This window comes from Trachurus trachurus (assembly GCF_905171665.1).
Source record: "Trachurus trachurus genome assembly, chromosome: 21".
Lineage (NCBI taxonomy): Eukaryota > Metazoa > Chordata > Actinopteri > Carangiformes > Carangidae > Trachurus > Trachurus trachurus.
The window spans coordinates 363,199-387,799 of record NC_139899.1 but is presented as its reverse complement, the minus strand read 5'-3'; the positions used below and the strand labels follow the sequence as shown (position 1 = coordinate 387,799).

Below are 24,601 nucleotides of genomic sequence, written 5' to 3'. Positions count from 1 at the left end.
TGCCTTTGATTCAATTGTTGCCCCAGAGATAACGATGACCTGGATGAATGTGACTATACACAGATTGCTTTTAAAAATGTTTCTCTAATTCTAATTTGGTGTTTTGATGGTGTTTTGTTCCAAAATCTTCCATTCAACTGCAGTGAAATCTGTTGACTGCAAAGGAATTTGTAGATGACTAACATCAATTTCCTTGTGCTCTCTGTGGAAAGCCCCGAGGCTCCTTTCTGAGTTGGCTGATGTAGGGCATTATAATTGTGCTGGTAAGTGAACCATCTCACCTTTTGTTCTCAGAGTGCAGTGGATGCAACCAGGTACAACATGCGTGGAGGAAGATGAGATGGATAAAATAACAGAGGGTCAGACTTCTGCTTTAAATGTTTGTCTCTGCTTCTGCAAATTTCAATCTGAACAGAAATTAAAATGTCTGCAGGTCAGACTAATGAGAGTCAGAGAGAAGATTCTGCCAGGCTGCATTTGCATCTTAAAATCACTGCCAGAAACTGCACAAATAAAATAAGTTACTACGTCCTACCACACCAACCTAGAGGAAATAGCTACATATTACAATGCTGAAGATTTCTGAGACAATCTAGAGAAACTAAAGAAAACCTCACAGACACGGACAGGAGGACAGTCTTCTCATGGCAAACTACGCTGCAGGTGCAGCTGCTTGGAAGATTAAAAATCTATTATTCATCATGATAATGCTGAGTCTGGTCCATCATGAAACTGCCCCACCATGAAGAAATAAGCCAAGAATCCTTGACTGTTGATGAATCACTGCAACAAAAATAAAGTGCATGTTTTCTTATTTTGTGTTCATATCATCCATCAGTGGTTTTTCCATGTGTCAGTGACATTTTACAGCAACGGAAGGTGAAAATATTGCTGCTTCTACAAAATATCACAGACATGTTCCCTTTTCTGCCGCTACGTTGTTTATTGAACCCATGGAGTGTAAATTAATTAAGTGAGAAGGAAAGGCTGAGCTCTAACTAAAACACTGCTGTGATTTCTGGACATTTATCACATGTGGAGCGGAAAAATAAAAGTCATTGAAGAGGTGGAACTGTCTTGGAAAAGAATTTTAATCTTCAAATGCTGGTAAGGTGTCCATTGAAATCGAGAGAGTAAAACAAACACAGTACCTGCTAACACAGATAGAAAAAGTGATTATCACATTATTATCACAAAATTTTTGGAGCCCTTTCATTCCCATCACAGAAAAAAACGAGCTCAGAGAACCGTTCTTCTTTAGATCAAGAAAAGACACAACGATTTACATGTGGTCCAAGACGGTCAAACGCAGCTAAAGACATAGTTTTACATAACGACACAGATGGCATGTGCATTCCTTAAGATCTTAAAAGTGGGCGTACACATTGGCCGGCACAAACATTGTTATATGACGGGTCAAGACCTCACACACAGACACTTCTGTAACCAAGAAATCTACAATAGTATCAAAAGATTATTTTGTCAGATGACGAGACAGAAATTTAAATTAAAAACAAGTCTCCTCTACAGTAGGTCAAGTGTTATTTGCAAGTAACTGTTTTATTTAATTGTGTTTGTTTTAACCTGCTGGATCTGCTAGATGAGTGGGAATCGCCATGTGAGGACAGATACAGCTACAGTAGGCCGTCAATCACAGAAAAGCTTCTCATGTTAACGTTTGACTTTTCCGTCATTGCCGTCTAGCGGAACGTTCTCGTCCTTTGTGTTGGAAAAACCCACACATCTGTAGATAATTGGGCTGTAACACCTTTGTGACTCAGGTCCCCAGGCTTCACACACACAGAGCCTGGCTGGGCAGAGGTTGTAGCTAAATCTGAGTTCTGCATTGGCGAGGGTGGACAGGGAGAGAATTTGACACTCGAGTTGTCCAACTTAGTGCACAGTGCTATGGTGTAGAGTTCCCAGAGTGTAGGCACTTGGACACAAATACCTCCTAACCAACAAAGTAAGAGCATAATACTGACTCTGTGTCCAAACAAATGGTGTTATATGCTACAATCAAATCAATGGATGTAATGATGATGTTATTAAATGATGCTATTTGTGATTTTGCTGCAGTGGTTCACCAATAACCACCAAAAAAAAAAAAACAGGTGGTGGTTTACAATACATTCATCCATACAGCACATCTGAGCTGGAATCACAAAATTCTACAGTTTTTTTTTTAACATGTGCTATAATCAAGTCATCTGAATTTAATGAAACATTCAGCTGAATAAAAGTCTCCGTGGTGTAAAAAAAAAAAAAAAAAAAGCCATGTTTCTGGAATCACTGCTTAAATCACTGTGAAACTCACAGCAGAGTGGAGCTAAACCTCCTTCTACCCAGTGTGGCATTATAAAGTTATCACATAGCTCACAAACTGAAGCTCCGGTGACACATTACACATTATTCCAGAGGTTATATCCCAGTCTGTCACCCTCTGTGAAAAACATTTCACCAAGGGACTTGAATGATATAATATCACCCGGTTATAAAAGAGGCATTTTTTCTTATCATGATGTGCAAAAAAAAAAAAAAAAAAAAGATGCAATATGGCAGCCTTCCTTGTCCGAGTTTTTTTTATTATTATTACCATGGCGGCATGATGTTGTGGGTGGCAGTTATATTGGCAGCGGGGCTTTTCTGCATCTCTTATGCAAACCAAATGTTAACACTTCAGCCTGTTTGATGTCAGCATGAGTGGTTAAAAAGTCTATGAGTGACATCAAGAACGTAAATCAATCAATACATAGTAGGTGGAAATCACAGTCGTCCTCCTCCTCATTCATCTCGGTCCAAATTCAATCACACCGTGAATCGACAACCGGTGTGGGGACATTTATCTCTCCAGTCTAGATCTGTCATCCCTCATGGAAATGTGGCTTTTATGAGTAGTTTGTTTATTTTGTGCTATCACTGTTGTTGACACTGCTGCCTTTCCTGGTTGAACAGGTAGAATTGCTCATTCTTATTAAAAAAATTAAATAAATAATAATAATAATAATAATAATAATTTGAAATAATACAAAAGATCATATTTATGAGGCCGAGGCCCGTTTTAGTCACAGAGGACCTAAAATTATAGTCTGAAAAACATTTGTGATTATGTGTTGCAACAGCTTTTTAGTCATTTGTACATAACCACACATTTACTCACATATTTACAGATGCACACACACACACACACACACACACACGCACCACGACGCCTCCTGCTAGAGAACAGTGCTGATGGTGTCAAAGTCCTTGCTGATCTGAGAGCTGCTGGGCAGAGACTTGAGGTACTCCAGGTGCCTCCGAGCGTCCTCTTGATTGTGTCGCACGTAGTAGATGACGTACGCGATCACCATGGTGAACCATCCGAACATGGTGACGAACATGGCTACGTCGGTGGTCTTGTGGTGAAAGTTGCAGAAGTTGATCCCTGAGTCCAGCACCTGGATCACCGGCTTGCCCGCGTACTCCTCCTTCACCGCCGTGTGGCAGATGACCTCGTTGACGGTCTCGGGGTCCAGACGCAGCTCCCTCAGGACCTCCTGCAGCGTGCACTCGCAGTGCCACGGGTTGTTGGAGAGGCTGATTTTGGCCCGAAGGCGGGCGAAAGCCTCTTTGGGGACGCTCTGGATGCGATTGTTGGATAGATCCAGCACGAGGAGGCTGTCGGAGACGCCTTGAAAAGCCCCGACGTCCATCGTCTCGATGTCGTTGTTGGACAGGTCCACCTCCTGGAGGTAGTGCAGTTCTCTGAAGGCATGGTTGGGGATGTGCGTGATGTGGTTGGACGCCAGAAGTAGGACGACGGTATCTCTGGGAAGATCTGAAGGGATCTTCTCCAAGTTGCGGGACATACACTGGACCACCGTCATGCCGCTCTTCTCTATACAGTGACAACTGGATGGACAAGCCACCACCGGAGCACTCGCGATGAATAATCCAAAGAGCAAACCCCGAATGAGGGCAAAGTTGTCGGAGAATGGGGATTTCTTGGGCATGTCAGACCCTGCAAAGTCCTGCATATTCAGCAGCGACCTCCAAAGAGTCCTGTCAGGCAAAAACAATCATAGTTTCACCTGTTCCTTGGCATCTAATAGTGTCATTAGCTCTCAAAATGTCAAAAAAATGATCAGATAATTCACACAAACGTGTGGGTTTATCATGAGATAATCCTTCAGAATTGATTTGATAGAGTTGCATATAATCTTTTGAAGAAGGTTTCAAAAGAGCTCATCCAGATATCGAGCCGCGCACTGAGCATATTCCAGTTCCAGCAGGGAGCTGTGATCTCAGGTTTATCGTCAGGTCGTTGGAAGCTTCAGAGAGCCTGGAGGGGGCCAAGTGACTCGGGAATCGATATGTTACATTGGGCACTGCAAGAGTCAAAGAAAGTAGTGTTATTCAAACAAATTGTTTCTCCTTAAATGCGGTGAGATGGCAACAGATGGCAGTAACTCCTGGCAACGTACATGTGAGGAAGCAAACTCAACCATACAGTAACACTTGCTCAGATAAGGCTTCTAGCACAGTTTCCAGAATGAGCTGAGTAGGCTGAATGACTTTTACCCATAATGCTTATAAAATGTATAATGTAATTAGGACAATCCATTCCACTTTAGCAAATCTCATAAAGCACGAGACATAATTATGGGCATTTTCTCATTCAATTTGTTAAAGCTTATGTTTGTCTACAATAAACATTAAATGGAATTGTTCTGTGATGACTGAGCACTGTAATGCATATCAATACTAATCACATTATTTCATAACTGGACAATAGATAAAAGAAGTAAAAATAGCTCATCTTCCACTGATGATTTTTTTCTCTCTGCTCATTTCAAGGACTTCTGTCTCTCATTCATATAGGCACATGACAATAACAGCTGTGGGCTCTAAAATTACTCTCTGTCCTGCAGGAGGATCATCACGTTACTACTGCGCACCCTCTGGTGGGCTACACTGATGATCACACAGTCAACCCCACGCTGTGCTCGCGGTCATACGCCCCTCCGAGTCACTCTTTTTCTCACTTTTCCTTTTTTTTTGGCTTTGTCTTTGGCAAGGGCTTCATAGCTAAAGGCCTCTCTCTCTCTCTCTCTCTCTCTCTCTCTCTCTCTCTCTCTCTCTCTCTCTCTCTCCCTCTTTCTCACACACACACACTAGTCTTAAATAAGGCTCTCACGTCCTGGTCAGTCTGAGCTCAGCAGGAGGTGTGGACAGGATATGACACCCCCACACACACACACACGCACGCACACACACACACACACACACACACACACACACACACACACACACACACACACACACACACACTCACACTCACACTCACACCCCCACACACACACACACGCACACACACACACACACACACACACACACACACACACACACACTCACACTCACACTCACACACACACACACACACACACACCCTAAACACCAAAAACATCCCGTAGTGATGTTATGACACAACTGCATCTTTGAGTAAAATCATATTATTACAACAGTAATATTAAAACATTATTTCAACATTGCACATTTGAAACAAAAATAAAACTATATATATATTAATATTATATTACGTACATGGAATTGTTCTCTCTCTCTCTCTCTCTCTCTCTCTCTCTCTCTCTATATATATATATATATATATATATATATATATATATATATATATATATATATATATATATATATATATATATATATATGCAATCTCTGAATGAATAAATGAATGAATATATATATAAATAAATGTATATTATGTGCAGAACTGTTTATGGTCTGATGCATAAATGCAGAGTAAGCACTAACGTTTAGTAATATTGCGGGTTTCAATCAAATTAGGTTAAAATACTACAAATACGTGTGGGCTATATAGATTAATAACTTCATACACAAGTATATAGTTTGTAAATGTACTTACCAGGACAGAGTTTTCTCTTCATATGAATTCATAGCTGTTTTTTTGTTTTTGTTTTTTTCACCCAGGCTCAGCTTGAGATAAAGCTGATGTATGGTCGATATAGTGCAGCTGTAGTTTTCACATGTGTATCACGAGTCGAAGAAGAAGCCTTTCTACAAGATAAATAAATGAATGGAAACTACAAAATGAACATTTCATGAAGAAAAGAAAGGAGCAGCTACTTCCACGCGTCCACGTTTCGGGTGAAGCTGAAACAATAACACGGTGGTAAAGTTCCTAAGTTAATGAATCTCCAGGTGAAACGGTTCATATCTCCCGACGTGGTTGTGATGAACAGATTTGTCTTCTGAAACACACCAGTCCGGTCGCACTTGTTGAGGATGCTGTGGAGGTGCTGTGCCCGGCCAGGAGCTCGAGGAGCTGCATCCGTCCGGTTCGTCACGCGCCCTACCTCTCCGAACCGCGCGCGCATGGCGCCAGAAGGAGTCCCGGCTGCGCTTTGGATCGGACTGCTGCTCTGCTGGCAGCGCTGCGCGTCCTGCAGCTCCCCCGCCTGTCTGTCTGTCTGTCTGTGTCTGTCTGTCTGTCTGTCTGCGCCCCTCTCTGCTCTGCCCCTCTCTCTCTCCTCTAGGACAATTATCCCAATGAAAGAGAACACGGACTCTGAAAATGACTCCTGGATGCAAAACGGAAAAGAAACACAGGACAAGTCATTAGGTAATAACTTGGCTATTAGGTCCTAATTGAAAACAGCTCTGCACCTGGATGATTACTTTTGGTGCTTGAAGGCTCCTCTCTGCAAACATAACTTTGTTTTAATTAAGTCCAATAAAATTCATTAACTCCCTTTTTTTCTTTAAAAAAAAAAGGCACTGGCTAATTAGGGAGGAAAAGGAAAAGATATTTGGAATTGATTCTCATATACACCAACCCACCTGGGGGCCTTGTCAGACTGGAGTGTGTTGTATTGATTATTATAATGACCCTAAGAGCTGTATCAAACTGACAATCAAAGAGTCAGGATGTTGGGGATCTGGAGGATTAAAGCTGCCTAGCAGTGGATCAAGATGTCAGCTTCAAGGTCTGTGTCAGTGTGTTGTAGTGGTAATTACCAATGCCCAGAACACATGCAAAACAGACTGTAGTGTATTTTGAAACTATACAGCACCGTGCATCTTCTAACAGCAAGTGTAAACAGTCTTGTGTGATTGGTATGTCATTTTAGAGATTTTTATGCTGGATTTTTTTTTCTTTATGTTTACTCACAATTATTAAAGGGATGCATGTTTTCCTGGCAGCTCTTTCTGCAGCAGTGACGCCCACTAATGAGTACAGTGCATCAGTTTAGTAAATAAGGTCAGATCCCGTGACCTCAACAGATAGATACATGACTGCACATGCAATGGAGCCTTTAGCAGTGGTATTTTTTTGTTTCCATACATTCATTACAAACAGTACAGATGCAAATTACGCTGTACACTGCTGTTCTTCGTCAGCAAAGTCGAAAATCTCACAGTTGCAGCTAGGTGATAAAAACACACGGTGCCGTATTAATCTTCCAGATAACCTTGACAAGGAAAAGAAATCTCTGCAAATAAGAGTTTTTAAAAAAGCGAGTTTAACTGGCCACTTCAATTCCATTTGTGCTGCCCCCATGTGATTCAAATGTAGGTCAGCTAGTCCCAGTGTTCCAGGTGTCATTTGAGCTACGGAGGAATGCAAGCTTCTTCTTTTTTATGCGGTCAGCTCCTTCTTAAACCCACAGAGTGCTGGCTGGCATAATGAATTGTACTACAGTGGATAAGCGAAGTAGTAGCAAAGTCTACAGGCTAAGTAGGTTTCATTTACTGGATAACAAATTGCTTGGACAAAGTAATGAACTCTGATGCCTACCGTTCACTATAAGACTCTGACAAAGACTTTTCAAAGTCTGACATCGGACACCTATTTACATTCAAAGACAAAATGTGTGCTATAAGTTTAGTAGACTGAGTATCTTGAAGGGTCAAAGCCGATTAACAGGATTTTTTTTTTCAAGACCGTTTTGCTCTTTGAAATTCTACATAATTTGCATTATTATTACTGTTGTATAAAGTTTGTTATTCATTGCATTGTCATGTTTTGTTTCAACTATGTTTGGACTTTGTTTCATTTTGAAATTGTTTTCCCTTGTTTGCAATTACCCTTTCTTCCAATATGTATTTAACGGCACAGACAGGTGCTCTCTCTTTGGATGAGGCAAGGCCATAACTGTTTGATATGTAACCATATCAAACAGGTTTGATTTGTCTGTGACAATGAAATCACTGTAAAGATGGTTTGGTGCAGGCATTAACAGCAAGCAACAATCATTCAGATGACGATGGGAATGGGATGAAACACATATGGAGTTACAAACTGATCCAGCTTTATCACTTTGATCTTTTAGTGTCTTTCAGCTCACTGTTTTTCATTCCGGTTCAGTCAGGAGCTGGTGGAGACCAAACAAGAGAATGTTAGACTTGTGTGTATAAGTTGGCCAGAAACGTAGCTTTAGATGACTATCTGCTAAGAAAATGTTTGCTAACCTGTTTACCCTGTCAAGTTTTCATCTTGTAATAGTCAATGTTGAGTTGCCCCTAAGTGGCCTTAATTTGCTAAAGTAACAAATCATGATATTCAGGTTCTCACGCTGTGTCCTTCAAAGCTTTCAACATTTATCCTAGATGGGCTCTTTTTAGAAAAAATACATTTGTTATTAGAAAGACATGAATTGAGAGGAAAATATATTTTTTTAATAACCACTCTTTCTGTTAATAGGCCTTCAAATAATTGGTGTATTCAGCCAGCCTCCTAGGATGAACTAAATCATGCCAAGGACAGTACAGTCTGCTTCCACTCAAACTATTGATTGATCACTTTGTGCTCAAAGCAGTTGGGTTTTCGGTCAGGTTTCAACAGATCCATGATTTTCAGTCTTTATCTGGAAAATTTGATTAGCTCGGATATAAAAGAAAAAGAGGAGTGACAAAAGTCCTTCAAATACCTAATACCAAGTCTTTCATAAAGTTTGAAGTACTCTACAAAAAGAGGACACTGTAGTAACTAATGTGTGTATAAACAATGTTGTGCTTTTCCTTTTCATATGAGATCTGATAATAACACTGTCACTCTTCATGCAATTTCTAGTGAGTTTTTCTTCGTACTTGGCTTCATTCTGGAACCTAAATGAATGATCTCACCACAGTGAAAGAGAGGTACAGTAAGTCTATAGCTGCATCAATTGCCTGAGCCGTTGATAGCTTGCCTGAAGGACGAAGCTGTCTTGTCCTTGTTCTATGTATTTTCAAGTTTTGTGTGTAGATAAGAGGGTGTGAATTTTTATTTTTAATTTACCTCTCCACTCCGTACAGCAGAGGTAAATCCTTATTGCCATGCAGCGTGCAAAATGGTTTTCTTGTTTTCATAATAAAGTTCCCTGTAGATTCATGTGATGTTCAAGCTATGTTAAATTGGCTCTCTGAGAGTTTAGAGACAGACGATGCATAGTGTCTGTACTCTGGTAGTCTGGCACCAGCGGAGTTATGAGACTGTGAGCACCTGTTAAGGTTCAAGCAGTGAAACATCATAATAAAACATAAATGCAATAGGAAAAAAAAGGCTAAACCCCATATGGTCCATAAATGAGGATTTTGCAAGTTGGGAGATGCTGTAAAAGCACTTGAGGTGCTGCCCAGACCAGTAACAACACCCACAGACTGTGGGCAAGCTGAACTGGGAGTCATCATAATGGTAGGCAGCATAGAGGGCCATTTTATTGTAGTTAAACAACCTGCATTCAGAATTCACTGTCTGAATAGCGCCACAGCACCGTCTGTTTCTTCCTTTATGACCACACAGAACCCCTAACCAGCACCGATCAGTCATTCACTTAGTCCCAATAAGGGGCCCAGACTGCAAAATGAAACTTCTGGCCCAGGATGCACTGCAGTCATCGGCCAGACCTGTGCCTGGTCCATATACTTCCACATCTCCCTTCCAGATTCCGGCCGTTATCCTCCGGTATTGGCTGATTTTTTGCGTGCGCACACCAGAGAGGCTCCAGACAATTACGACAATTATACTGTAAATGGGCCAGATTCAGGCTGTGGAACCGGGCGTATACTGGGCCAGAGGAAAACAGGCATCTGTCCCGGATTTATTTTGCTATCTGGGGAGGCTCCAGCAGCCATAAATTAGAAACGAATGAGCATGAATCTGTTTAATTTGAATACAAAAGCACAAGTTCGAGACAACACAAGCAGCCGGAGGAGAATTTTTATCTAAAACTTGAATCTGCTGAGCTTGATGATTCTCTCGCAAAACGCAGCCGGACATTCACATACAAATTTCTATCCTTTGTCGGGCCTTATAAAGGGGTCACAATGGGGATCGCTGGCGGTTTCATTCTGCCCAAGCACACACTTAGTAAGTCAGAAAATGGTGGGACTGTGACAGTCAGAGAAGAGAAAGCCAAGGTCAGGAATTTGGAGCACAGCTGTTACAGGAGCAGTAGAAATGCCATCCATTTGCTGACAGAGGGATGCAGCAGGTTTCCCACATCAGCGACTTGCACTAACCCTCCTCAATCAATTTAAGGGACCGAGCGGAGAAGCCCTGGAAGTGGAGGGGCTGCGAGTAAGTGGCTATTCATCCAGATGAACAATAGCTCTAGGTTTACCTCCATATCAATTTATCGTAGTTAATGTAGCCACAGTGGAATTTCTCCTATGTCAGGATTTTTTTTTTTTAGCTATCATATGTTTTTTGTAAATCCCTTTTGAGTGGATGGAGCCGGTTGGTGGGCATACTGAGAATAAGATGACTCTTTTTTCACACTTTCCCATGATTAACACCGTGGTGAAGTGTTTCTAATGATCACCATCTATTTATATTATGCACACTTTAGTACAGATTTGACTGGTCTCTGCCTGTAATTGCCCCTGGGAGGACTAATAACAGATCCAAACACAAAACACATTCATCCAACTCTACTAAGAGCCAGGGGAGATGGCCCACTGATGTATGACCAGTTGGTTGTGACACTGAAGATAAAGGACTGAGGTGTGTGTACGTGTGAAAGCGGCATGGTCGAATTTACTGCAGCAGGCAAAAAAAAGAAAGAAAGAAAGAAAGAAAGGTCCGGCAGGTCCAGGAGGCCTTTCCTCTTTTCCTCCTTTTCACTTGCTTCTTAATGAATCTCAAATCCTTTGGAATAAACAAATTACTAATGTCAGCTGCTCCCAGTCAGTTCAGCTTCCTGTCGCTTCCTGATTTATTCAAGGGTATCACTTCTACATGATATGATGGGATGATGTAAAAATAGATGCTCACTTTAAAAGACATTTCTAGTCTTCTGAGCTCCATTTGATGCAGCGTAGTCCTACATCTTATTTAACAGCATTGCCCCTTTTAAAGAGGTCCAAAGCACTGATGAGTGTAGCCTTACATTTGAAACAATTCATCACAATCATGTATACTTACCCAGTGCCCGAGGCGGGCAGAGTGGAAGTGGTTAGCAGCATCCACGGGGAAGGAGGTGAAGCTGAATGGCTGCTGTGATACATTTACAGCTGTGTGTGTGACAGGACGACTTGTAATAAAACTCAGACTGAGCTGATAAATAGCATGAAGTAAATCAGCAGAGCACAATTTATCATCAGGAGTAAACCCACTGTATGAATGATGCAGAATGTGTGAACAGGACATAGATCATTCAGTCGCATACAGTGGACACTACATTATCTATTACAGTGTAGTAAGACTGACTTTCCACAACAACCATGCTTCATTTGTTTTAATGAATAAAGTAAAAAAAAAGAAATTCCCTTGTGGAAAAGAAGAGAAGATAAGGGTTACATGCTGTCATTTCAACATCCCACCGCTCCGACATACCACCATTTAGACATACCGCCATTTAGACATACCACCATTCCGACATACCGATATTGCGACACGCCATCGTCCCACCATTCCGACAAGGCTTTTATTATATTAGTCAACAGGTGACTCCCTCCTACTTATCTGGACTCTCTACTTCTGGACTCTATCTATATACAGTATCTGGCCTGTCTAGCCTGTATTTTTACTAAACTTAACCAACTCCTTTCATCATTGCCTAAGCCCAACCAGTGGAAAAAATACACTGTTAAAGGAATTGTTGGAAAGGCAGGAAGTTTAAAAAAAGAAAAACATACCGTTATTCCGACCATAGGATGCAAGAATTGTCGGAATGACGGGACATTTGATAGAAAATTAAGGCAAGGCAAGGCAAGGCAATTTTATTTGTATAGCCCGTTTTTACAAACAGTTTGTCTCAAAGGGCTTTACATGGCATCGTAACAACATCCTCTGTCCTTAGACCCTCACATCCACTGAGGAAAAACTCCATGGAAAACCCTTTTAACAGGGAAAAATCGGAGAAACCTCAGGGTGAGCAACAGAGGAGGGATCCCTCACCCAGGACGGACAGACGTGCAATAGATGTTGTTAAGATATAAGAGAGAAATTTTGGCGATTTTACCTCGTCGTGATGTCATCTATGTGGTAAAGGAGTATGGAGGACTTGAGGACAGGTAGAAGACAAGGTGGAGAGCTGGTTGTCATGAGTGTGATGATGAGCTCAGCCCGGCTGGTTATTAAGACCGCAGCAAATGCACTGAACTGACAGCTGCCAGCAGGACAGAGGAGAACAGATTATGGCAAAGCATGAGGGACAATTTGATTGGATGGTTGAGATTGTGGTGAGACCTAAACGGTTGCCGAACACCTGAAGTCAGATGATACGTGGACCAGAGTGAGGGCTGAGAGAGAACTGTGAAAGGAAGCAGAACATTATGCTTCACACCACATCAAACCACATCATGCAAACATTTTATCAACTTAACTTCAATTAAGTCCACCATTTTTCCAAGTTTATCCTAAGACCATACTAAAATAGGCTACACATGTAAACATTTAAACACGGCATTAATCACAGGGATATAATTTTACACAGAATGAGGACTGTCACAAACTGAGGGGCTTAGATCATTGGTTCCCAACCTGGGGTCCGGGCCCCCCTTAGGGGGGCGTCAGAGATTTCAGGGGGTCCACAGAACTTTGTCTGTTCTGAGGTTGTGAGGTTGTCAAAATTATGTGCATATTGAAATGTTAAAATCCTAATAACACACCCAGATAATCAAAATCATGTATAAACATAGACAATGGGAACAAACACCCCTGCTTATAGGGACATGATAAGAATTATGACACAACAAAGACAAAATAAAACAAAACAAAGTCGATTTAAAAAAAAAAATCAGAATGGATTCAAAATGTACAGTCTATGTGGCTCCCCGTTGTAATTACATGCCCATGGCAGGGCTCCACCTTTTATCAACTGTTTATCTTCGTAAATAAAAGTTTGTATCACATTATTCTTTTGATACATCTGTGCAGGCAGGGGTTGTGAATGGGGGTGGGGGGACTTGTCTTAGACAAAAGCAGGGGGGGGGGCTTCAAGGAAAAAAGTTTGGGATTCCTGGTGAACAGTATCATCCCCCCCCCCCCCCCCCAGAAAAAAAAGGATGCAGCCCTTATTTCCACACAATAATGTGTGTGTTTCTTTCTCTTGTAATTCATTCACAGAGTTTCGTGGGAGAATAATTAGTGTCACTCAGTACTTTCTCTGTTGCATATGAATCATTTGCACTGAACCAGGTAGATCAGCTTTTTACTGCTGACTTTGCGTTTTAGTTTTCTGTATACAATAGCCTGCATCAAACTTTCTTGTAACTGTCAAGTCCAGCCAGAAACCTTTGTTGCATTTCATCACCCATTTCCATCTCTCTCTCTCACTCTCTCTTCTCTCCATCTCTTCATCTCTCTGCAGTATCCCATCCAAGGATGAAAACTTCAGGGTGTCATCTCCACAGAGCAGTTCAGCTTAATGAATGCTTAGTGTCCACAGCTTAATAAAACACACATGGAGATGTTTTATTAAGCTGTGGAGACTTTTTAACTTGAGTTTGCGAGCTGTAACAAGCAGTGAACTAATTCATCTATGAGAAATTACAATGTTAATATAACATGATATGATTCTGAGATGGATCATGATGAGGTGGGTGCACCTATCCTTTTGTTTGTGTGTGTGTGTGTGTGTGTGTGTGTGTGTGTGTGTGTGTGTGTGTGTGTGTGTGTGTGTGTGTGTGTGTGTGTGTGTGTGTGTGTGTGTGTGTGTGTGTGTGTGTGTGTGTGTGTGTGTGTGTGTGTGTGTGTGTGTGTGTGTGTGTGTGTGTGTTTCTCTTTGTTATTTGAAAATGCAGTACTACTCATCTAGATTTATGAGCATAATAACTATGAAGTGAACACCAGTCAGCCTGTATTTGCACAATGAGGTACATGGCCTTAATGTGATTCCAAATGTTATTCTTCTTGTGTAATATATTCAGTATAGATTGCAATGTTTGGCAAGTGAGTTACAGCCTCTGTAAATCTTTACTGCCACTGTGTGAAAGTTTTTTTCTACTTTATTTCATTGCAGTAACCTCAAAAAAAACTTTGTTTTCACCAGGGAGAATGACCTCAATTTCTATTCTTGTTTTTCAACAATTTTTCCACATGAATAGTTGTGAATGTTGTTCAAATTAAGCTGACGTCTACTGAAGGACAAGCTGTTTACAGCTCCGCATGTACACCTCAGTGAGTATTCATGATGAGTTGAATGGTTTGTTGTCAAGATAACAGTGGTATCACCTTTCATCGATTCATGAGACCCATCTGATTTGTTGTTGTGACTGGTGACGGTGGTAATACGTAGGTTACATTCACTGTCTTAGACCATGTCAAGGCTTTTGAATGTGTTGTCACATGTTGAATAGAATGAGAAGAAGGTTAGGTAAGAAGCTTACAGTAAAATGTGATACTATATTTTAAATTGTATTATATCATATTTTAAATGTGCATAAAGAAAAAAGAAGGCCCACCCTGCCTAGACTGTTTTGTCCCTACCTTTGAATTTTTAGTTCCATTTGGGTAAGTGGGATGATTTAGATTTTTTCAGTGTTGTTTCTTCTGGCTCCCAGTCTAACTAAGTTGTAAATACTTTACAAGTGAAGTTTCATTTTCTCCAGTCGGTCTTTTCATTACACGATTGGCAGGCTGTGAGGCTCAGAGCATGAGATTTTTCTTCATCTTCCCTGTGACAAACACCATCAAGAAAACAACTTCAAGACTGTGGCAGAAAGAAAAAGAAAGTCAAGGATTACAGGAGGTGGCAGGTGCTGTTTATTTGTTGTCCGTATTGACATAAAACTTTATTTCCACACTCCATAGAGGAGACAGGGACTGGCTGTAACAGTGGCACCTTGAGCAATAAGAGATGACCTTAGAATCATGTGATCAATTTCATGCATGACCACTTCCTCCCTGACCTTGTGTGTGAAATTGCACTGCAGTGTGAAGAACTTTTACAGGTAACAAAGTACACTTTTGGATCAAGTATATATCTTGATTAGTAGCTACTGATTCCATTAGGGTTAGAATTATGTAACTTGTGTTAAATTAGAGTGTAGTGTCTATGGTAAATTGGGAGGCATTTCATCAATGCTAATGTGTCTACAGCTAGGTAAACAATAATGCACCTATCCAAACAGCGGTACAACAAACCAGTCCTTTTCTTTCTCCTACTGCTTTTTTGGCATGAAACAACACTGGATAAGACTGATAGGAAAATTCCTACACTCATATTTACATATCCACATCTGCAGTATCAACTACAGCTCATTACTGTGCATTCTTAAAGTCCTTTAAAAGTCAGTGGTGAACTTATTTCTGTACTGAATCGTTTAAATGACTTTACTTTTTTCATTCATTACATGAATTTAAAAATGCAAAGGATGTCACTTGTTTTCTCTTTTGCAGGTGGCAGTGGAATCATTTCAGAAAGCCACGCACCAGGCTTTGAGCCTGTCGGTAAGATTGGCTTTTTTACAGTTAGGCCTAAAGAGTGTAAAGTTTAATTTAAACTAACTTTAAAATGGACTGTTTCAGTAGATATGGAGCAGGAGGGTAACAGAAGCTCGGAGTGGCACACACACCAAGATGCCCAGTCAGTCCCAGAAAAATGAGCATCATTTGCGTGGGCTGAAAGTGTCGCTTATCAAAATGACTCACACCTCAGTGTCAAGGTTAATTTAGTGTCTTTGAACACAGAAGAGCAGCCTGCATGATTGCAAGTTATTTGTGTCAGATAAACTGCTATGCTTAAACCGAGCACTGAGGGTGAACAGCACTTACAAACAAACTAGCTTTGATGAAGACACTACAGATGATAATCATTTGATGATAGTATAATGTTATATAAATATGACATTCATATTATTATATCAACCTATACAATTATATGTAGCCTACTTTGTGTATCCACAGCAAAAACAGTAGCTATGTAAACAGACCTCTTTAGCCTCAGAGCCCCACTTAAGACCATGAATGATTCATAAGGGACATTACCTAATTACTTTCCATACACACTAATTTATGAAACACAAAACCTTTATTTAAACTCTTGAAACCCAAGGCTGGGATTCATTTCCTACCCAGCATGCCTTGCAACTGGCTCTGAGACTACTTAGAGCGCTGCAACTCTTTTCAGAAACAGAAGGCAAATATCAGAGAAAAATATGTAATGTGATAAAGAAATGTTCTCTTTAGAGGAGCCACTCCACAGTCTGACCCTGAGATCTTCAAAAAGAAGACCATAAACTATACTCACTCTCATAACACACTACAGCAGGTTTAGACATAAAGATATCTTTTTTTCTTCACTTTATAAGAAAATATTCAGGTAGAAGTCATAGAGCATTAGTATTTAAAGGGCCCTTTGTATACATTTAGATGTCATATCTTCTTTGGTTATAAAGCAGGTCTATGTTCTTTAAGTGCTCAGTCCACAATGACACATACACAATCTGTTTTTAGACATACATTTAAAATGAGCTGTCGGGACTTCAGTAACTTTGTGATGTCACAACAAAGCAATGATCACCACCATCAGCCATGGCCTCAGCCTCGCCCACCTGGATACACTATCCAACCTCATACAGTTTGGTGAGAGTGAGAGAGGACGCACACACTTCTACTTCTGGATCAACACTTCAAATATATTATGGGAGCTTGGACTATCACTGAAACATTCAAACTTGCTAACTCGGAGATAAACTTATTATTAAAGGAAATTGATCAATGAGAGAGAATGGTCCAATAAAATGGTGCTCAAGCTATTAGTTATGGTAAGAGACCTAGTATCATCAAACCTGGTTTACTGTCACGGCTCACAAACAGTATACTCATTCATCCATGAAAGCATTCTCTAACAGCAAAGTAGCATCAAACACAGACATTACAAGGGTTTATTTCTGCTTTGGTATTGATTTAAGCAGACAGAGGTTTGGAGTGTTTATCTGTAGCCTGTCAGCAGTGACTAAATGCATTTGTCTTAAGCAATATGCTTAAAACAGCTGATGTCTCTCAGTCGAACTAAACACTAGATCATCTGATTTCATTTTGAGCTGCTAAACCTCAGCCAGGGAGGGACTGTGTTCCCCTCATCCAGTACCAGATGGATTGGATCTAACACACCAGAGCAAAGCGGATTGTGTCACATAAGCTGTTAATTATAGAATATATTAAAGTCTCAAATAATTCCCCATGATTAGTCTTTCTGCATTATTTATGTTTGGAGACAGTTGATTCTTGGCTTTTGGAATGCTGGTACAGAACTGACAAAATATTGTGGAGCGCTATCAAATAAGTCAGAAAAGTATGTGCATCAGTAAATAATATAATTAGTCCAATCATTAAACGAGAGAGTGAAAGAGATACAAAGCTTTATGTTTAATAGACTTTTAAACCCCAATCATTCACCTATAACACGACTGAACAGATTTGCATACATTCCTTTCATTTGCTCATTCATTTTCCTCTGCTGTCCACTCTGTGTTTTGTTTTAGAGAAGCTGAATTCCGACCATAGTAGTTCTCATGTACTTGTCCTTCCATTTCAAAGGAACAAATATGAAACAGTGGGTGAAATGTCTGAACTATTAGCAAATTACTGCTAAAATGATGTTGTGATTGTGATGAAACCTGAAACTGCACTCTGATTTCTGCTTGATCAGAACATCATCCGCTGCTTTTAGTCAGCTCGAGAGAAACCGAATCATGTGGGTGTGAGAAATCAGTTTATAAAGCAACAAAGAGGTAGGCCTAAATCATTTTGAAAGAACAACAGCCAAGAGGGAAACTCAACTGGCCGACCACTAACTTTTGCAATAAAACTCCAACACAACTCATTTAAAGTTCATCAGTGCTACTGCCAATCAGTGCTACTGCCAATCTCCTTTCCTCAAGGAAACTGAGAAGACTGGAATCAGACCAACCACAGGTCGTAGACTTGTTCTAGAGAACCCACAAAACAACCCCAGCACCACCCCCAAAAAGCTAGCTCCTGAAGATTTTAGACACTATGGGCCCTAGTTTCTTAGACCGAGCGAAGTCTAACCTCAGGGCAGCTTCGCCACGCCAACGGGCTGTGGACCAGGTCCATTTCGCAAGATTGGTGGGTCGCGCAGTCAGACTTAGACCAGCGCAGCCCCTCCCCTCGTCCCTCCCACCGGCGCAAACGGCGAAGAGGGAGGAGACAGGGAGGGAGGGAGACAGGAGGAGGAGAGAAAGGCGTGGAGTGGGTTTGACACAGCCGAGTCAGATCTTCACCAATCAAATGAGCTCCTCTCCTCACCTTTAACTGCGCGGAGGGCGATGCGCGCTGCAAGTTTGTCATTTTATACTTTGACATGGACGGAGGAGACAGCGACGCCAGAGGCCGAACCTCTCCCCGGAGGAAACAGCTGTGCGGTCCGGAGGTCCGAGCTCAGAGTGACCAATAATGAGTTTACTAATAATAATACAAATATCCTTAATCAGGTTTGATCTGATACACTGAGAACCCCTGCCCAATGTAAGAAACAACAACTAATAAACTAATAAAGAAACTCACATTTATTCAAACCCTGTGTAAGCAAGATGAGAGGTGTAATCACAACATAAACAAACACCATGCGTAACGGATGAAATCAGCGTAAAGGACGCTCTCTCTCTCTCTCTGTCCGTCTCTTTTTTTCTTTTTTTTTCTGTGATAGAGACGCTGAGTATACTGTAGTAGGCTATATACTGACTATCTGATACCGAGGCTGTGGTGGACTAAGAGAGATGAAGATTTGTGTTTTGTTTTTCATTACGGCTGCCTGATGCGGTCACTCGCGCTAATGAATTAATAAGTAAATAAATAAATAAAGGGGATCATCACAAGGGCAGAGTGGGATCTCAACACGGCAGCGACATGCAGTCATCCACCCTCAGTCCTGCTTGGGACATCCACAGCTGCTTTTCAGTGCCAGTTCGTCCCTGCTGTGTTAATTCAGGTGGAGTTTCCATTACGCGTGCCACAGCCTTTGATCTGACGTCAGATGTGACGGGACAATCTATATAGATATAAATTCACGTGTTGATTCCATTAGTTGCATTAAATAGTGGTTATTGTGGATATTTATTGCATTGAAATGTGTCTGGAACTGTGGAGATCTGCCTGTGAGGTCTTGGTGACGTGTGTGCACTGCAGGTCAGTCAGTCAAACTTCCACTGCACCAGCTGCGCTCCGCGCTGCGCTGAGAGTAGACCTGGTTGGAGGTGGCGAGCTTTCAGCGCAACCTCGGCGAGACATTTTCGCACAAAACTTCCACTGCACCAAGCTGAATCTGTGACGCCTCCCCCTGCTGCGCGGCCACGCCTATCTCAGCGCAGCGCGATCTACAAATCTCCCAATCTGACTTTGCGCTAGGCTGCGCTGGTCGAAACTTGCATTAGACCGGCTGCACTACCTTGCGCCACCTGCGCTGCGCCAGCAAACTAGGGCCCAATGCCTCTGTCCTAATTTCATTACCCCCAAGTGTCAGACTCTGTTTTTATAATCAGGGACCACAGTTGTATTAAATCCTCCTTGACATTTTGCAGATAGGGTTTTAATTTCTCTTTCCTTAGGTCAAATAAACTTAAATAAAAATGAGAAGAGTTCAATGAAAAATAATAATAATAAAAATAAAATAAAAATAATTAATTTATTCTATATTTTATGTCTGTATAGTGACGGATTTAATTGACTTTAGGAAGCTAATGACCTTCAATGTCTTGAGAAAGCCAAATTAAATGGGCCAGTTCTAATAAATGTATCAGAGTCTTCCTTCCTCGAAATGACAAAAGAGTCATTATGGAGTCACTGAATAATTGTGGAATCCCAATGAGCCCAGTACCTATAGTTTGGCCTTTCCTCTTTTTCTTCCAAGGTTGTCAGCTGTTTAGCACAGGGATTATCGCTCCTTATTTGGACTCGGTTAATGTGCTACTACAGTAGATGTAATCAGGGACTTTGGGAGCACATAATCAAGAGCTGCTTGAAACTAGGCATATAACAGCCATGGAAGATTTGGTGAGGACACATAGTTGAGCCGTACACAAGGTGACCTCATGTCACCCCCCAAAGAGGGACAATGTTAATTTGCATCATGCCTCTGGCCACAGACGTCCCCTGTGGCTTGGTCTCTGAATGTAAAACTGCGACGTAGCTGTGTCCAGTCATTTAGATGGATTTAACACTTAGAGTGGTGCATTTTTTATCACTCTTTGCATCAAAAATTTGGTCAGGAAAAGGAAAAACAGGTAATATTAGGACACCCCCTTGCATGGCTTAAAAATGCTGGTAAAAACTGTCCATCGAGCTTCATTATTTACTTCATAAATGTAGTAATTTGCAGGGACATTGCAGTTGATTGCATCATATGATAAAGGTATTCCTGGTTTCTGCAGACCCCCTGCACGTTTGTGTCTGTTGTTATAGATCCTGACATTGTGCACCTAAAACACACCCAGACAAACCTTTTGGGCCGGAACCGTGGCTTGTCTGCTGCACTAACAGATAACAAAGTAAAAACCCTTTCAAAGTGTGGCAATAATACTGTGAAAGGCCTCATGGGATTACAAGAAAACTACCTTTTCCAGACACCTTTAATGCAGTGAATGGCTCTGAGCATTTGGCACAGTGGGACACCACTGCCTTTGTGTGGCTGATTCAATCACAGATTATTTAATGGAAATGAAAATCAGTTACCTTCTTAACTGCCATAACGCCTAACTGTGACGTGCATTTCAGAGATTTATTGCAGCTATTTCCTCCATGTTATGGTCATTAAGTTGAGCAGAAATATTAAGTAAGTGACCTCATGAAGCCTTTTTTTGCTCTTATTCGAAAATCTAAATTGTGGATGAGGGACAATTCATAATAAAAACCCCTTTAAACAAACCAAGGTGTACACGCCACCCTGCTGAGATGTCCTTGAGTAAGACATAAAGTTACTGTTTTGTCACTAAATGTGACTCGCTGTGGTGGCTGTAAGACAAAATTATGGCACAATTTCCCTGGCTGATGCTCAACAGCAATGTGGAGCCTACTTCTGGCTCACTAGGCAGCAGCCTGAGCTTCCTATAAGAAAGTCCCATTGTATTTCACTCATGCTGATGTCTGCATTCAGTACCAATACCAACCAAAGCCAGCATTTTTGCTTTCAACATAAGATACAGACGGGGCGGTGCGTGGCACAGTGGGTAAAGTGGCCCCAGTTCGAGTCCCGCATCAGGCGGCCCTTTCCTGCATGTCATTCCCCCTCTCTCCCTCCCCCTTTGCTGTCTATCTCTACTGTGTGCTATCAAATGAAGCCAAAAAGCCATAAAAATATACTTAAAAAAACAAAAAAAAACATATTGATACAGATAAGATAAGATACATATAATACAGTACATGCCCTTTCACTACCTACACTGTTGATACTGATGGATGGTGTCACTACAAATAAAGTGAAGTGAAAGTTGACCTTGAGGGCAAAGAGTCATGAAACCACCTCAAAAATGTAGTAAACACGGGAAATGTCAAAGTCTGCACTTCCACAAATGGTCACTTGAGTCCGACTCAGCACAGACTCCCATATTAAAGGGAACCATAATAGGTCTCAGAAGTGCGGCATTTTACATTTTTTTAATCGTTCAATAGTGCTCCACTGTGGTCCAATATCACATTAAAAGCCCATGAAATGAGCATAGCTCCTTTTTAAAATGCTTAACCTTACATCAGAAATGTTGTGTGTGTGTGTGTGTTGTGAAATGTTTACAACCTGCACCGTCAGGTACAAGGTGACGGTGAAGGTTAGTTTCAAAACCACTCTTCAGAGACACACCTTGTTAACTAGCTAATTAGCCAGCAAACTAATTAGTTTTAGTCTTTGAGCAAGATGTCAATGATGGTAACGTGAGGCCATGCTTGCTTAATAAAGGGATAATTTAACATTTTGGCAAATTGGTCCATTGCCATAATTCCTATAGTTTTAGCAGTAGGTTCGTTACCTTTAATTGTCGGTGCAAGCTAATTTTAGAACGGCAGAGCACTGCTGCAAGCTGCTCAGAGCTACACTAAGGAGGCTAATGGGATTTCTTGGTTTCCCTCATCGAACTAAATAATCAAGCAACTCCACCTGCACCTGACCTGCACTTTCACCACACTAGGAGATAATAACGGAACGTTACGAGACGAGTTGTTTTTGAGGCAAATGCAGAGACTGCTTGCTGAAAAACTCCCCAACAGGAACACGCATCAGCGGTTTTGCATGAATTTACCTCATAGTGTTCTGTTATTATCTCATAGCGTGGTGAATGTGCAGGTCACAACTTGTCCACCAGAGCATCTTAGAGTTGTTGGATTGTGTATTTGATGAGTTTGATGAGGGAAACCAAGAAATCCCATGAGCCTCTGTAGCATAACTCCGAGCAGCTCGCGACTCTGCTCCGCCATTCTAAAAATAACTTGCACCGACAATTAAAGGTACAAACCTACTCCTAAAACTATAGGGATTATGGCAATGGGCCAATTTGCCAAAATGTTGAACTATCCCTTTAACTTATCAAGCCTGCAATGTCTCGGCTCTGTGCCCACACACACACAAACGAGTGTGTTTGTGGAATCTGGTTTTTGGGATAGCAATGTCACAACGGCTGGCTTTGTGCCTGAGGTGAAGCAGCCCACTTTGAAAATCAAAACAACTCCTCACAAACCTGTGGTTGCCCTCTGGGCAGAGAAAGAAGTTTGATTCCTTAAAATGTTTTCCATGAAAATTTTTTTTTTTTTTTGAAAAATACACATTTCACCATATCATTTGATAAAGCTTTTATTTTCATTTTGAAATAAAAAGTTGTGAAGCTGAAACTTTTGTATCTAAATTTCTAGAAAAAAATATTTAAAAAAAAAATTGTCTGTTTATTCCATGAGACAAGGGATAGTAGTGCCACTAGCCAAATAAATATTACAATATTGTGGAAATGCTGCAATCATCTGTAATAATACAAAACTTGAAGAAGATGACAGTGATGTCCAGTCAAGGGAAAAAACACAAACTTTATTCTCTTCTTTTTACAAAACATTTCAGAATCAACCTCAATAAATAATAAATCCAATACAGACCTTCATGAAGCAAATTATCAAACATAAACATGGTCTGACACATTTCTTCAAACAGCATTATTTATATCACCTCAGTGCTAACCTTTATTTTTTTGCTGCTCTAGCACAGTGGAAAAAACAAACAAAAAAAAACGTTAATGTATTGTTAAAATGACAGAAGCAACACAAAGATGTTTGGCTTACACAGCATTGCAGGTCAATGAGAACATGAGCAATGCCATAAATATGAATGATAGACGTATGACAATCAGAAAGGCAACTGAGATGTTTGCAAACTGGTCACACTGTGAAGTAGCATGACTGGATCTTGGCTGGCCTGTTTGCATTTAACCAGCAGACACCTTAAACCTACAAACACAAAGGTAAGAAGGTGTTAAAACGACTTCAGCGATAGCGAGAAGCTTTTAAATGACACCTTAAAAATCTCCTCCCCCTCAATCAGCCGGTCTTAAATTTGTTCATCAGAAACATATATGTGCATATGCTGATACACTAATGTACAGATTTACAATTGCAATGTATATGTGAAGCAGTGTCTAATGTACAGGTGGCTGTAAAGCAACCTTGTTTTAACAACAACAAATCGCTTAGTCATCATAATCTGTGTGTAATGTGTGTGAAGCCAAATACCTGAGCCTGAACTGCAACGACATAAATAATGTTCCCTAAACAAATATGTATGATTGGTATCTGAGTAACGCATATCCAGGCTTTGGGAGTAAAATGTGTGAATGTGTTATTTAAAATGGTTTAAACAGATTAATTTGCTGGAGAGTCATGTGGTATTGTAAAGTCATATAGATTTTTTTTATTATCTCATAACCTACATTTGGAAGTGACAGCTACAGCTACTAATAAGGCAATCCATTCTTGTATGTTTGCAGAAAATACGGGAGAGTTGTTTTGAGTTTTATATTCAACATAATCTATAAAAAAAAAAAAAAAAATCAGATTACATACCCTTGTATGTATCTAGTGTAATAAAGTGTAGATTTGAATTTTAAATGTCGTATATAACCTGTCAAACCTTATAAACTCAAAACCTTCTCTACTATATATATA

General features: G+C 40.7%; 1 protein-coding gene across 1 annotated transcript; it reads right to left on the bottom strand.

Moving 5' to 3' along the window:
• Nucleotides 1–3,218: 3,218 nt before the first annotated feature.
• lrrc3 (leucine rich repeat containing 3) lies at nt 3,219–4,019 on the bottom strand (the record flags this gene model as incomplete). Its single annotated transcript, XM_083997192.1, has 1 exon — nt 3,219–4,019. One exon carries the CDS (start codon nt 4,017–4,019, stop codon nt 3,219–3,221), a length of 801 nt encoding a protein of 266 aa, XP_083853318.1.
• Between the last annotated feature and the right edge of the window lie 20,582 nt (nt 4,020–24,601).